The sequence below is a fragment of the Pyxicephalus adspersus genome, chromosome 4 (assembly GCF_032062135.1).
Source record: "Pyxicephalus adspersus chromosome 4, UCB_Pads_2.0, whole genome shotgun sequence".
Lineage (NCBI taxonomy): Eukaryota > Metazoa > Chordata > Amphibia > Anura > Pyxicephalidae > Pyxicephalus > Pyxicephalus adspersus.
This window is the reverse complement of record NC_092861.1, coordinates 56,687,623-56,703,821: the sequence shown is the minus strand read 5'-3', so window position 1 is coordinate 56,703,821 and position 16,199 is coordinate 56,687,623. Positions and strand designations below refer to the sequence as shown.

Here is a 16,199-nt window from a genome sequence, read left to right as displayed (position 1 = left end):
TATGGTCTATTTTGGCTGTGATTTGAGAAAAAATGAATCACTACCTAAAGGCAAGTACAAGCTTTGGTATTTTACGCTTGATTAACCATGAAGAAAACTTAGGCGATCACAAACTTTTCTGCTTATATAAAGCTCAGTAATTCCAAGAATGTTTCATCTTCAAGGTGGAGAAAGAACATGTAACAGGATTGTGCTCCTGTCTGGCATGCCTGAAAATGTTTTATTTAAAGCTTTTAGCTGTATAGTAGTAACCCTGGACACAATAAATTGATTGCACTTCTCTGAATTGCCATAAATTTGTGAAGTATTTTGATACCTTTAGTACATTTGCAAAAGAAGTCTTGCAATTTGATTATGGATGGGTTCCAGAATCATGTATTTATGTTCCATCACTTTTTATGTATTATACTGTCTGAAAGTATGGCTGAAAGACTAACAGTCAAAATGTCATAGGAAGCATTTCATATGGCCTGTCAGGTAATTATTGCTAGAATAATATTGACATCTGTACAAAGTTGTTGGCCATTTTAAAAAGCCCATCTTTGATGGGGTTGGAAATCTGACATCTTCCAACAGTTGGACCATTTATTAGTCACAGTGGGTGCTGCCTGACAGAGAATGTACAACTTGCAGCCTGGTTAGTGGGGTGGTACTTTGCTTCTTGTTGAACATCACCAACTAAAACATGGATAAGCACGCTTAAGCTGGCAGATAAAAAATGTTGAGAATTGTAGTTCCTCCCCTGATACAGAATCACAGGTCATCCATTTCTGATATAGAAACCATACCTATTTCAATTAAAATGCTGAATATGATCATTTATCTCTAAAGTATGACCATAGGAATCTGTTCATTCCAAGATGGTGTGATAAGAATATACAAAAAACAGAAAGGATATGATGAGCGAGAAGTGTATTTGGTTAACCCGGTAATATTACTAAACATAGTAGTAGTATTTAAAAATCAAAAGTCATGAAGGTAATTATAGAAGTCAGCTATTATTGTTAGGAATAGACAAACTTATTTAAGACCTTTGTGAGTAATAGTGGACAACAGATTTTATGTTTAAAAGTAGTTCAAAACTGGCAAAATCTTTTGATCCTCTTGACCAATATCAGATTTTGCCTCATATTTAATATTTATATTTAACTCATATTTAACCCACTGCATGAACATTTATGAGCCCATCATTACTAGGGATAGCAGCAAATCGGGCCATTCTTGCATGCAGCCCTGTAGTATGTGTTCTTGGATAGAGATTTTCTATCCAAGAACACAGGAGTACCGCAGATGTGCTCATCATGAATGAATGCAGCCGTGGGCTGCATCTGAAATTTGATCATCCTGTAATGATTTCCTCAATCTTCTGATGGGTCCGCAAAATCAGTTCGTCAAAATTTTGCGGACCCATCAGAAATTTAAGGAAATTTTCGCGAGAATGTCAGAGGCATTCTTGCTCATCCCTAATCAATTATAAAGATTGTACAGTGGGGACTGAATAACACCTAGAAAAATACGTTTGACAATATATTCAACACTGTGCAATACATAGGGGTCACAGATGACAAATCATTGTACAAATAATGGCACAGAAGGAGGTCACTTAAACTGACCTGGGATTTTTAAACTGCTCATTGCTCAAGGAACCCCTAGCAACCTCTGGAGGAACCCTGGTTGAGAAACACTTTCTTAAGATACTGGCAACTAAAATAGAACTAAACCCAGTTTATACTCACTTGTCCCTGTTCTGTCGCAAGCACCAACAACTCCTTCTTTCTCTTCCTCATTGCGATCTGTGTCCTTGTTTATTGGCTGGGCTATAATGATGTGCCTCCTGCGCAGGAGATGTCTGAATCTGCTGGCTATGCCTGCATCCAGTGCTGAGGTGAGCAATGGGCAGATGACACATTTTGACAGTTGAAGGGGGAGCGATCAGGCAGGTAACATCGCCTGTCTCTTTCTGCAACAAAGCCTTGCTGCCAATTTTTCAAGTTCCATGGAACATGTGTCACTAATGACACCTAGACCTACCAAACTAAACCAGTCTAGGTAATGGTTTATTTGGACTGTGAATGTAGCACCAGAACAAAATGGCTTGGATTGTGCACAGGTGGAACACTTCAGTGATACAATTATCTCTAGATCTTTTCTTTTGCTCTTGGAAGGTGATTAGGAGCTTGTTTCCTCCCAATCTCATGCCTACTGCAAATTAAATCCTAATGTATCATTATGTGACTATATCACCTTACCAGCCTAAACATCTACAATGATCCTTTCCTAGGGGTTAATTCTTTAGACAAGATAAAGGAAGCATTTGGCAAGTTCATTTGACCTGATTATAGAAGATAATTTTTTTGTACCATAACAATTTATTTTTACTAGTAAATGTTTTTGCCACATATGTAAGTGGGCCATTTGTTGGGCACCTTGTTTTCCAGGGAACATGGCGACGAAACAAACTGTAGGCCCTGCTGTGAACTAATCAAGTCATTTTAGAGTGATGTTTGGAGCAGATATTAATACCTGATCTGGTATAAATAAGCCCACGTGTATCTGAAATTTGATTCTCTAAGAATTTTTATATGTGTTTTCAGATTCAGCCTTATCCATTTAGTTAATGTATTCATAGTGAGGGAAGTTAAATACTACCTATATACTCAACACAACACCTAAATACTCAACGCAACACAAACGTTACTTGTGGCACTCATTTTAAATCCATGTTGACAAGTGGAACATTTAATATGTTTTGCAAATGTCTCAGTCATTTCTTTTTCTGCTATTGCAGAATTATTTCTGGTCAGAAGTTTGTCTGCTTCTCTGTTGCAGAAGTTCTATTTTGAGAGGAAAGCCATTCCTCCCTACACTTCACAGTGTAATCTGATGATAGAGTGTTAATCTGTACGTTTCACTGCATGCCAAATATTACATGCTGATGTTTTTTAGTGGGTGTCACTAATTGACAAGATAACTGACACCATCCAGTTTGAATGTATGACATATTTACAAAATGAGTTATGAAATTAGTGTGTTCGATGAGAAGGGAGTGTGAATATATATGTTGGGGAAAAATGTGTATATATATATTTTTATATATATATATATATATATATATATATATATATATATATATATATATCTTTTGTTCCAGCTTTAAAATGCCAACCCCTTAGTATGCCACATATTTCCATTGTCTTTTTTCATGGCCCAACTGTCATGTGCCCGTTTTTGACCCAACTTTTCAGTAACCACCCAAGAACAGCCAGGTGGCTGTGTAAAAGTGGCAGGTGGTGCATCCAGTTAAAAGGGGCTGGGGAGAACACTGTTTATGCATATTTAAAAAGAATACAGTAACTACAACTAATACAAATTTAGTTTCCCCCATAACTCCTTCCTGATATAGTTTGCATATATAAAAAAAAAAATAACATAAGCTCCATTGTTTAGGGAAGAGCAGCAATAAATAGTGACTCATCTCCACTAAAATAGTACTATTAAAAATATGCTTACCTTGAAAGTAAAATAAATAAAGAATAAAGTTTGGTGTTGAACTGCCAACACCTGTATTTGTCTTCTTCCTTTCAGTTTGGAAGTGTCCACAATCTACCTCCAGGAACACATTACAATGGTGACATTTCCACCACATTTTCTGTGCAGAATGAGGATTAGGTAGAGAACAAGATCAAAATCTGCTGGTACAGCTGTCTTTATCTCTGTGTGTCCATTTAAAAGTGACAAGAGGGAATTGTGGTGGAGTTTCCGGGTGGTGGTGAGCGTAGAGGGGTTGTCAGGCTGAAAGGTAGTTTGTCAATGTTGCTGGGAAGCAGTTAGGTTCAGTCAGTGGTGCAGTTGTTGGGGCCCTGGATTGCAGAAAGGTACAATTTCTGTGGTGCTTGGAGGTTCAAAGTCAGTAGTGTGAGGCAGGGTTGTATAAGGGACAATGTTAAAGGTGCTCGGAGACAGGGAGATGTAATGTCAGGGTCCAGGTTTACTTTTTTCTTCCTTAGCCTGCATCCAAAAGCAGTGATTTTTAAGTTTGTGTTTGGACGTTATAAGGAGATTTCGTCTCGGTTACTGTAGGGTATTTATAAAATGTTGCCTGAAAAAATATGCGGTATTTTTGTTTTAACTGTAAAATGCCTTGTTGTCCATGAAAACAAATGAATAATTCCAGATCAAGTTACTTTAAATTGGTCAGAATATTAGCTATTTTTTCTGTGATGAAGATAACAGAAAATGTAATCAGGGAAGGCAGTAGTGACTAGTAGATAGTGTTTTGTGTACATTTAAAGGGCATATAAGGTGTTTTATAAGTATCATGTTATTGTACATGTTGTATCTAGGCACAGGGTGTACTTTAATGAAATTACAGGGTGTTGCATAGTTAGGCACAAGATAGAGGTGTCCCCATCACACAAAAGGAGTGCCAGTGGGGTTATCTGTCAGACTAATTTCTGACTGTATGTGTGAGCCTCCCAGCTGGGAGGCAGCTCACATTCTGCTTGGCTTCGTCCCATGATAGAGAGATTGAGCCATCAGTACAGCTTTATGATCGACTCCTAGGAGCTTTAAATGACATAGGTACAAGTATCACAGCAATGCCATGTGCCTTTAGAAACTTTGCTGTTAGATTTTGTTAAATCACCATTTAGTCATGCTGTGTTTATTTAAAATAAATTTAAAGCTAAAATTGAATAGCAAACTGTGTGAGGCTTTATTGGGTTGTTTTACCCAAACAATCTTTCAGTTTTTGCTGGATTCTGAAGAGTTTAACACCTAATAGTTAATTTCCTTTGGAAATTGTATTAGTAATATATATATATATATAAATATGTATAGAGTGTGCACATCTGTGGCCACGATGAAAGGGACTCACTTGTTGTTTTTACTAAAGTTATATAATGGATAATGCAACAGGAGGTGCTTCATGATACAAAGGTGGATAACCCTATTTAATGTACAGTGCTGCGTAATATGTTGGCGCTATATAAATCCTGTTTATTAATAATAATAACACCCATAGCTGGTGAAGAGTCAGAATGAATAACAAAAAAAAATGTCACTGTTGGAGCATCCAAGGCATACGGGAAGGTAGGGGATGGCTCCATTTGATTGAAAATTAATTAGTCTGTGCTCTTTCTGGGTCAGACCTGAAGTAGTAATGTCTAGATTTATCATTGTATAAAACTTTGACAAATTAGTCAGTAGATGCCATGATACTACTCTCCTGGGCATACTCCTGGCTTTTCAGTGGATTGAAAAAATGAGATTAGATCACATAAGATAATTTTTAATGGTGGCATCAGTGCTCTTTTGTTAAAGTGTTAATCCATCCAAACATTGGATTTCCAATAAAGTTAGCGTATTGACCTGATATATAACTTGTGGCTTCCATTCCATTCCATTTTTTAAGGATTTTTGGGTCTTTACCTATAAGATATTCCTGCTATAATATCTTTGTGCCTTGGATGTTTGGGTGGTACATCTTATCTTATTGCATTATCTGTTATATTAATTTATATGGCAGCTGGATTGTTTATATCTGGGATTTTAAGGGCACAAAGCTCATCACTTTAATTCTAAAGACAGGCAAGAAATCATTAGGTGGCTGAGCTCACCAGAAATGGCAAAAAATGTGAACTTTTAGCAAACAGCATGCAAAAAGATGGGTTAGATTTCTGTTTTCTTACTTCCCAGAGGAAAGCGTACTTTTTTTCCACAGGGAGCAATATTTGTGGCAAAATAAACGTTGTGTATTTAAAAAAAAAGAAACGGGATCTCTAACTCAGAGAGGAAAAGGTTGACCTGTGAAATAACTTAAAGTGTTTATTAAAGGAATAAAGTTTCTGTGCTATATTTGGTTGGTTGCTTTTAAAGGTTCAGTCTAAGGATAATGTTTATTTGCTTAAAAGTGCATTTTGGTACTCTGGAAAATCTCAGGGAAAATGGCTAAATACACAGAATAAATAATTGCATGTCTCACCTAGCAGAGAGTTTGTAATTTTGTTCAGCTAGTTCAATTTACACACATCTACCTAACTCTGTAGCCAAAAAGTCATCTTCAATATTTTATCTTCAACTTCATCTTTCATCTGCTTGTTCATGAAACCCACAGTATCAAAAAGCACAAAAAGCTGAAATAGAAATATGAGTACCTGTGTTGTGGGATCTTTGTTCGAGTGAACAAACAAGATAATATTTTGTAAATCGTTTTTGTTTTTTTTAGCAAAATGTTTTGCCACATCTTACAACCAGCACTGACAAGCTTTGTTGTATTTCCTCATGCAGCGCACTCTGGAGCAATGCAGCGTCTGTGCCAAGCCAATCATGGAGAGGATTCTAAGAGCTACCGGAAAGGCCTACCACCCTCAGTGCTTCATCTGTGTAGTGTGCTTTCGTAGCCTGGATGGAATTCCTTTCACTGTGGATGCATCAGGCCATATTCACTGCATTGAGGATTTCCACAAGTAAGAATTTATATTAGTTACTCTTAGTGATTTCTAACAATTCTGTAGCTTTATTTGTCCCTGGCTTTGAATCATACATATTTGTAAATGGAATTTGACATGTATATCCACACCTACCATTTACATGGAATATTTTCTGCTACAGTTAAGTGCATGTATTCTTCATCCTTTCTAAGCCACTATCATATTGTGAGGACTGCTGTTGTGTGACTGGAGAGCACCATGTAATTAGTGCATATGTATATACAATTCTTCAAGCATAAGGATAATTAGAGGTACACCACAGGAATTCTGAGGTTGTTAGTATATATTACACCCCTCAGTTGCTACAAGAAATCAATACTGGCATCTGTAAGTTTGGGTCTTTTTGGTTTGTCTTGTAGTTGTAGTAAAAAACTAATTAGATGCCTGTGACATAAATGGCTTCAGACTGCTGCTGAAAACTGTCTTTCCCAACTGACATCACAGAGAAAAAAGCGTTTTGAAGACAAACCAGATCTATCTCTCATACGTGTGGTGCAGTGACAAGGATGAATCCTAATGAGCAGGACTGCTCAGTATGACTCCTCCATAGGATGCTTTTGAGGTTGTATTTGTGCCAAAGCAATACATGTTCCTTTGACATTTACCTAGAAGAGCAGGACAACCGTGGTATGTCACCCCATAGGAACTATGAAGGCAGTGGTATAAAAGTAAACCTTAATTTTAGTGTAACAAATTTGAAAGCATTGTGTTATCCGCAGTGACACATGACATTGTTGATAGAACCTCCCACCAAACACTTCTGTCCCACAAGGAAATACTAAAACCTTGTTTAAAATATTCCTGTCTTGGGAAGAGAACATCATGCAAAAAGGGGTACACTAAAATCACAATAAACTTTAAATCCTGATTGTAGCAAACTGTTTCTTTTTAGACTCGGATGAGTGAAGAATAGTTCACAATTTTTTTAGGTTTTGGGTTTTTGTAGTTATACTTATAGACCCCTTGACATATGTGCAAGAAATAGCAATGTTGTTTTGCTTGGAAAGGAAGGCACAAACACCAGTAAAATATTGTTACAAATTTAACCCTTTTCCAGTATTCTGTTCAAGTATTTACCATTTTTTTTGCATCTCAGTAGACAGTTAAGGTAAGGGGACTAAAAGGTCCAAAAGGCTATTCCAATAACCTGCATATACATTATCTAATATTTACAAAACAGACATTTTACACACTTGCAATCTTTTTGCTGTTGGGATACCAGTAAATTCACCCAACATACCACATTTATATTACGTACAAGTGCCAGTAATTAGCTACAGAGAAATGGTAACCCAAGATCCTTGTCTAAACAATTATTTTACCACGTCCTCCCATAAATAATCCCCTCCCATTCTCCCAATCTTCCAAACCACTCACTACTTTTAAATGCCCCTTGCAGCTCTTCAACTGCTGAAATATTAGCAAAGAATGAAATTAGTTGTAACTAATCAATGACTGTCTAGCCTAATGACTGTTTAGGGATTTTCATGTTTTTTATTCTTGGTAAATAGCTTTACCAATATTACAAAATACAGTAGAAAATCACAGGCTTCAGTCGGTGGAGTATTGTATTTCAGCATCCAGACTAATGTTTTCATATATACATTACTGTTAAACACTTAGAAAGACCAGCTGCTAACTTGATGCTAGCTAAACACTTAAACATTTTTTGTTCACAGTCAAGCGTCAGGTGAAATACATCTTTATTTGTGGCCAGGGAAATTACTTTTTTTTTTTCCTAATCCACTTAATCCCTGGGTGGCGTGTTTAAATCCTGGGTAGCAGGAAAAGAATTTCCTAAGACTGACTTTCTTGCTTTGATCTCTCTTTTATTTAAATGTCCTGAAGCCCTGTAGTCCCAGGGGAAGTGTTTTGCGTGTGTTATTCCGTGTGCTGCTGCCAGAAGAATATATGTATACTATATGCTAAATCATGAAAGCCTTATTAAAGTGTAATCACCACTAAACTATTAAGGTGAAGAACCTATGCCTGATTGATCAGCCTAATATGTAAACATTTATTAGAATTTGTATATTTTAAAGGTTGTCATACATCAATATCTTGTATGATTACTAATATAATTAATGAGAATGAGCCAACATAAGAGTAGAATTGTAACCTTAACCTTCTACTCTCCATGACTTTTCATCATGCACCTAAATGGGTGACCTTTTAGAGATACAGACATTTTTAAAAAACAATAAACACTAACTGTGAGTAAAGAAACTGAACAGATATATGGACAGCGCATTTTATAGCACTACAAACAGTTTTTGGGTGCAGTATTTTATGCTTTTACTATAGAGTCATTTGGTTCACGCCATCCTTTGGATTGCCTGGTTTAACTTAAAGGACTTCTGAGCAAACTGACCCTAGGCAGGGGCATTGATTGTCAACTCTTCTGAGTCCGCAACAGATGTTAATATTTCTGCATAGTTCTGTTGTATAATATGTTAAACAGATCATTTTTGTTTTCTGCTTTTTCTGCAGGAAGTTTGCTCCAAGGTGTTCTGTGTGTAAGGAACCAATAATGCCTGCTCCTGGCCAGGAGGAGACTGTTCGCATTGTAGCTCTGGACCGTGATTTCCATGTGCAGTGTTACCGCTGTGAGGTATGTCATCCTAGGGTGAAAGCTGCAGTATGCCAGTATAAATGGTTTACTTCAATCAAAATTTAAATTTAAGCTTTGAGATATTTGTAGGGATCTGAATCTATATGCTGAATTATTGCCCATACAGCTCCACTTACTTTTGTCCTAAAGCAGAAATAAATCCTGGAGATACTCACCTCTCCCATCACTCACCTCTCCCATCATCTTCTCCCTTTTTGCTTCTGTATCCTGACCTTTAACCATCTTGATCACTCGGGCCAGGGTGACGTAAATCTAAAGCAAGTGTGTGGGAAATTCACTCTGCAACCGCCAGTGAGGCTGGATTTGGTATTGCTGGCAACAAACAAAGAGCCATGCATGAGCAGTTCAGCGATTTTTGACAGCTGGGTGGTGGTCAGGTAGGTAAGAATACTTACAGCAGAAGGGACATTGCCTCTCCCTCTCTGCAGTAAGAACCTACCTGATGCCAAATTTTAAAGTGGAACTTTATGGTTATCCTTAAAAATACCTGCTGATGCTGAAATGCCCACTTGAAACTTCTCACATACAGGAAGCTAATGTTATGAACATGGGGAGTACTAGGATGCTTTCTATGGCCTTCAATCAGCTTTGGTATATCTGTTTGATAAGTGTAATTAAATACTTGTTGTTCCTACCAGAAAACTAGTTATTTTGTAACCCCATGTAGTAAGCTCAAAATGCACTGCCTATGCTGTAATAAAGGTTAAGCCCCAATTACCTCTGTGAACTACAGAACATCTATTATAAACATGGAAAAAGGTGAAAATGATCCATATTCCTAACCAGTGAGTTAATGAAAGAATCACCTGGTGAAAACAAAGTTCTTGAGTTTAGCCAAGCTTAAGGTGATTTTTCACAAATGCTGTGTTTTACTGTATAGTATTATTACCCTACTGAATGCTTACGTTTGTTGCTAAATTATTTCTGTAATGTAATGCTTTACAGGACTGTGGAAGCCTTTTGTCTGAAGGGGAAAACCAAGGCTGCTATCCATTGGATGGACACATCCTCTGCAAGTCCTGCAACTCCACACGTATCCAGGCTCTTACTGCGAAGTCCAGCACCGACCTGTGAACCAATAGCACCTCCACTTGAATGTCAAGAATATCCCTAACACTTTTCATTGCTACTATCAAAGCCAACCAGTATCTGCCTCCATAGGTCAGAAGAATCTTCAGAACAGATCTATATTGGATGCTATCTGCTGCAGAAAGAAAGCTTGGTGTATGTACATGTGTGTGTGTGTGTGTGTGTGTATATATATATATATATATATATTTATATATATATTTATATATATATTCACAAAATAGGAAGAGTAAACAGCAGCTTGTAAAACTTTTAGAAAACACTTAAAACACAGGAACAGATATTCAGTTTTCAAAAACAACAGCCTTGAATATCTTTACAAACCATGCCAAGTTATACATTTGGAGGTACCTGCAGAGCTGTATTGCTCAAAGATTGGCTGACAGTGAGCAGTACATAACAGCTCTGCATGCAGCAGTATTCACATATCCTGTGCCTGTATTAGGAGCACATCCACTATTAAAGGGAGGGAGCGTTTTTTGACACAAGCTCCACTGTTTCTTGCATTACTTTTTTTTTCTTCTTTTTAGCTTTGCTTTTCTATATAACTATTTTTTGGCTGCTGCTGGTGATGGTGTTTTCTGTTTGTGATTGAATTTATTTACATACTCATTATCATTGGTACGTGGTCCTAATTATCCAAGTGTAGACCCGCATCTATTCACTGCAAACAACAATATATCACAGCATTTGGAGATTTATTTTGCGACATGGACCTTGCTTCGTCATCCAGTGATATACAACCTAACACGGTGCCTTATAAATAACATATCACATATAACAACAACATAACAGATCACAATATGATGCAGGGTGCCAAGCAAGTATGTAATGTGTATGGGAAGACATTTAAATGATTGCAGCTCTGGATAAAGGTAATACAGGGTGAAAATGCGGTGCATTGCTGAGCCCAATGTGATAGATAATCATTAGTATTTAACATTTAGCTAGATGTTTCCACATGATTGTAAAGGGCTTTAGTCATTCTCTTGATCCCTCAGCCTCCTATAGCCCTTTTAAGTTCCTCCTATAAAGGAGTTGGAAGTTGATATTGCCTTTAAGCTGTAGGTTATGGGGACGTATTATTTAGTCATTCCTTCTCTCTTGTTGCAGCAGGGATTCATATTATAAATTCTGACATGCTTTGAAAAGCAGACTATTAAAGAAAACAAGTATCTGCCGCCACTTTGCCTTATCAGACTGTTTTTTTAGACTTGAGGAATTTATAGTTTATTGTAAGCATCATGTAAGCTCCAGTAACATTGGATTATGGTTAGGCGAGCTTCATGTTTGTATCCTTATAAAGAGACATATAATATATACTGTATATTTTTTGTATTAGAACTTGCTTTTAAAGTGGAATTTTTGTATATTACAGTTAGTCATTCATGGTTACTTAGAAAAAGATTAAGGTATATCTGTTGATATAAAATTCAACTTGATTTCCTATAATGTGGTCTAGTGCAAATTTCAAAGTGCCGATAGGATCTAAGAAACCAGGGGGCCATTGCTATTGTTTTATTTTGAAAATGCTAGCTGTCTGGCTGTAAAGGAAATCTAATTTTTCTTTTGAGTCCCTAACATGGAACAAGTGTTCAGATAAGTATCAAGGCCTTATTTGCTGATTGTTATCTTAGGTCATTGGCCCCGAAAGCATTAAATAGGGCCTGCATTACAGCCAGGAAACCAGCATTTTCAATGAAGCTCAGGAATGACAACCACCATGTTTCTCATGACACATCTGTTAAACACAAATCCATTGTGTCATTATGTCATTCAAAATCACATTACTAGAAAACTGTGTTTACTGCTCAGCTCTATAAGGTGCCATTCTACGCTTACAATCATTTAGCCTATTTTTTAATTGATAGCACAACACTAAACTGTAATTGCACAATTAGACTTCTGCATAGCCATGAGACCTCCTAATCTTGTTTTAATTTCCAATCTTGTTAGGAGGGAAACTAAAGGTTAGGTTCATTTCAGTACAGAGCCTGCACTACTACATATAAGCTGTATGAAAAGAGAAAGCAGTTATTTACTTAGTTCAACAAATACTGTTTTGAAGAAAAAAAAAAAAGAGAATCACATATGATTTTTTTTTTTTAGTCTTTCAATAAAACAGGGAGCAGAATGTTGAGTTTAAAGTGCTGGACACATAATCAGCTCCACATTGTACTGGTGTGAGTGGTTATGTGATGCATGATATTGCAGGGTACTACATTTTTCCTATAGCTTCATAATAAGAACACATATGAACTCAGTACAGAAGTATAGTAAAAGAAAATATATACTGCAAGTTCAGGTTCATGGTCTCCATACTGAGCAAAAGTTACCGTCATCCAACTTAAAATGACATACACAAAATTTATGTAAGTATTATGTGCTACAACAGCCTCTCTCAACCTTTTACCCCAGAGCAAGCCTTTAAAAAAAATAACAGGTTTTGGAGAACCCCTAAAATAATTTTGGTGCAATTAATGAGTTGTAGGTATCAAAAAAAATGTAAACACTAAATATTTAAATTCACCTCTTTAAATATAAAACTGTTGCTAGTTTTGTAATTGCACAATATCCATTACTGTGGTAATAGTACAACAACATTAGCATTCAACAGCAAAATATATTTTTGAATTACTGTTAGTGGTTTGTAATGCTTCTCACACCGGTGTCCGGGAAAAAAAAAAATGCCCCTTAGATTGGCGTGGTGCGAGTTAGAGCAGGGTATGTACCGAACACTGGTGCCATGGGCTGTAGTGAAAATGGGGCATTCACTGCCACTGCTGACACCAATGTGAACTACTACCACTGACATCCAAGTGAGGTGCATATTACTAATCATGTCAGAGGGAAAAATAATGGCTTTGGCTTAAATAGAAAAAATATTGGCCAAGAATTGTTAAAGAGGCATCAAATTAAACAAGAGTCGATCTGCTTTCCATTACAGTGTTGTGCTATACTTGATGTCAGATGGTGTCAGGTAGTCGAGTAGATGGATTCCACTGGACAGTGCTTGGAATGCAAACTGCCAGGATTAAACAAAAGCCCATTGCAGTTGCTGCAGCAGTGCTGGGGTCAGATTCCGCCTGTGCCCAAACTCCTCCCCTGTTGAGAATCCCTGTGGTAGAAATTTATAATATAGTATTGAGATTTAGTACAATATTATGTCATTTAGTAACAACTGGTATGCATAGAAGTATAGGGATCATTCTAGTCATTACTAAACTTGAGCAATCTTTCTGACGAGGTTTATGGTCTTCAGGAAATGAATAACATTTCATACACTGTATCTAGTTCTTTGTTTTTTTTTTTTAAGCAATTGAATGTGTACCAGCAATGTGAAAATATGGTACTATATAACTGCTACACTACGAGCCATCATATGTTTGTATTTTGCATTTTCTGCATCTGATTGTCAGCTGTATATCAGAACACTGGTGAACACTATACTACACTCCAGTATTATATTTCTACAACATTTCTCAGTAACAATGATTTTGTTTTTTTTTTGACAGCTGAGAATAGTGTAAAAGACATTTTCTTTATTGCTGGGATAGGCCCTGATACAAAGGTTGTTTGTGTGCAGCTGGATCCTTTAATGGTGACCTATGATCATCCAAGACGAGACGGTGCAGGCCTAGGTGTGTTTGAGAACCCTATAAATTTACCTCTAGGAAGAGCCAGTTTTCAGATTGCCATTTCAGACCAGCACTACAATGGTAGTGTTAATAACAGTCCCTTTTAGTAATTTAGAAAAAAACATATACCCGTATGTGTACATTTACTGTCATCAACTATGTATAATGACAATATATCTTGCTGTAAATTTTGGATCTAGAATTTACAATAAGAAACATCACTGTAGTATGTTGCATAGACTGGCAGTGACCTACAATTGTATTCTGACTGATGGGTTCACTGCCAATACATACATTTTAGTATCTTGGAGTTCCCCAGCTTATGAAACCGATATCATATCTTCAAGTCAGGTAGCACTAGAATAGTTCACAAACACCTTGTGTGTTCTGTAATAGAGGAACTGGTAGACATACATTAATAAATTACCTGAGAAATGAGCGTGGTATTTTTGTCTCAGCACCCAAACCCACCATTGCTGATTTTGACCTAGCTGCACATTTATATAGTGGTTGTATAAAATGCTCCTATTGCTTCAATATAATCCATAACTTCTGTGTTGGTGCCAAACTTTTGGATCAGTAAAATTTGGCCATATATACGCCCCAAGCTTGAGTTGGATTGGGTGACCTGATTAATATATTGCAGTCCAGAGCTTCTGTTTCATGTTCATGTCTGTTTCATTTAAACACGCTGACACAGTGTGCAGCCAATACGATGAAGCTTTCCGTGTCCCTCTCCTGCTCAATGGACTGCAGATTGGCAATGTATTGATGCTGATTTTGATTGCTAGTGTATAGGCAGGCAAAATAGATGGAAGAGGAGTTGTGTAATATGAGAGAGGTGTGTGAACAAGGATAACAGTTACAGGTCCTTTGCCATGTAAAACATTACACATGTATGTATTTAATCTGTCTGTCTAGCTTTTTGTCTGGTGTTCCATTCTATGTGTTGACACAGGCTACAAAAGGGCCTCAGTTTTTTTGGAAACAGATTTATACCAGAGAATCCCAATTACAAAATTACAAGTACAGCACAACATTGAAGGTACAAAAGAAAGCAATATTTGCACAATGCAAACCGTACAGTAGAGAGACTGACCCAAAAAAAAACTTAACACCAAAGATAAAGGAAATCTACTCTTGCCATGTGTTGAATTTGCACCTCCTGTGACAAATTAGGCATCTGAACGTCAACATAGGATTTTATTTTTGGCGCCCTTTTATAAGATGGCTGGACAACAAGAAAGTATGAAATTACCTAAGATTTGCTATAAGATTCGTAATCAATAGAATTGTAATTACAATTTTATTCTACCATGTTCTGATCTGATTTTTTTAAAGATTTTTGTACCTAGAAATTTTTTTCTGATAATATACACGCTTCACATTAAAGTTTCTATTTGCATTAAACATGTTTTGTGTGTTAATGGACAAGCTGAGTGCGGGGAAGATGCACACATATCTGGTATCAACAGGGCAAGCAAGCAACCAAGGACAACCCCTTTGTGACATTTATACATAAGTATAGGGAAAAATGCAGATTATAGAATATTTTTAAACTATGAAACAATATTCAAACTGCTACTGTGTTTATATAAACTAAGGTCAGCCGTAACACATTATCCATTAAATTATGCACTGTAGAGTCGTTTCTTATCAATATGTTTGAGACCCAACTTGTTTAGCTTTTTCCCATGAATGTATGTGGTCTGGGTTATATTAAATGTTCTAAAGCTGTAACAATAAAATTATGGGGCAGGGGCAGGATTATTAGGAAATAAAACCGACATACTGTTTGATGACACTGACACCTCTCTTAAAATGCCTCAACTGTTCCACCTGGTGATCTCTAGCCATTATAAAAATTTCCCACAACTGGAGGAGCATATTGATTTATTTCTTTAAAAAAAAGGTGTTGCATTTAAATAAAAAATAAATAGAATTTTTACTTTATATAAAAGGGTTGGCTACCCGTTTTATGTAACGTAAAAATTTTGAGTTAAGGTCCACTTTAAAGACTTGAGCTCTGTGCTAAAAAGTTCCTGCAGACAAACTTTAAGCACAAAGAACTCATTAACTGTCAGTGAGGATTTATTTTACATTGCATGCAATGTTCTATAGTCAGATTCATAATATTTCTCCCATATGTATCACAATACCCTTTTTATGATGGGGCAAAATGCTGTTCATGTTTATAAAAATGGGCTGCATTAGAACATAAAAAATAACTAAATAAAAAATACCCTTCTTTTAAAATTAAAATATCCTGTCCATGCAATTGTTCTATTTTTTGGGTGTGATATACATTGAACTTAACAAAATGCGATCACAAATAGAGAATTGATTATA

General features: G+C 36.5%; 1 protein-coding gene across 5 annotated transcripts in view; it reads left to right on the top strand.

The window, feature by feature from the left end:
• LPP (LIM domain containing preferred translocation partner in lipoma) overlaps positions 1-15,260 on the top strand; it is a 173,713-nt gene extending 158,453 nt beyond the window's left edge. For all 5 annotated transcript variants that reach the window (XM_072408256.1, XM_072408254.1, XM_072408255.1 and 2 more), the window contains 3 exons: positions 6,289-6,467; positions 8,982-9,102; positions 10,069-15,260. In XM_072408256.1, the coding sequence (XP_072264357.1) occupies positions 6,289-6,467; positions 8,982-9,102; positions 10,069-10,197 (429 nt within the window). In that variant the 3' untranslated portion in view covers positions 10,198-15,260. The remainder of the gene's footprint in view (positions 1-6,288; positions 6,468-8,981; positions 9,103-10,068) is intronic.
• The last annotated feature ends 939 nt before the right edge of the window (positions 15,261-16,199 follow it).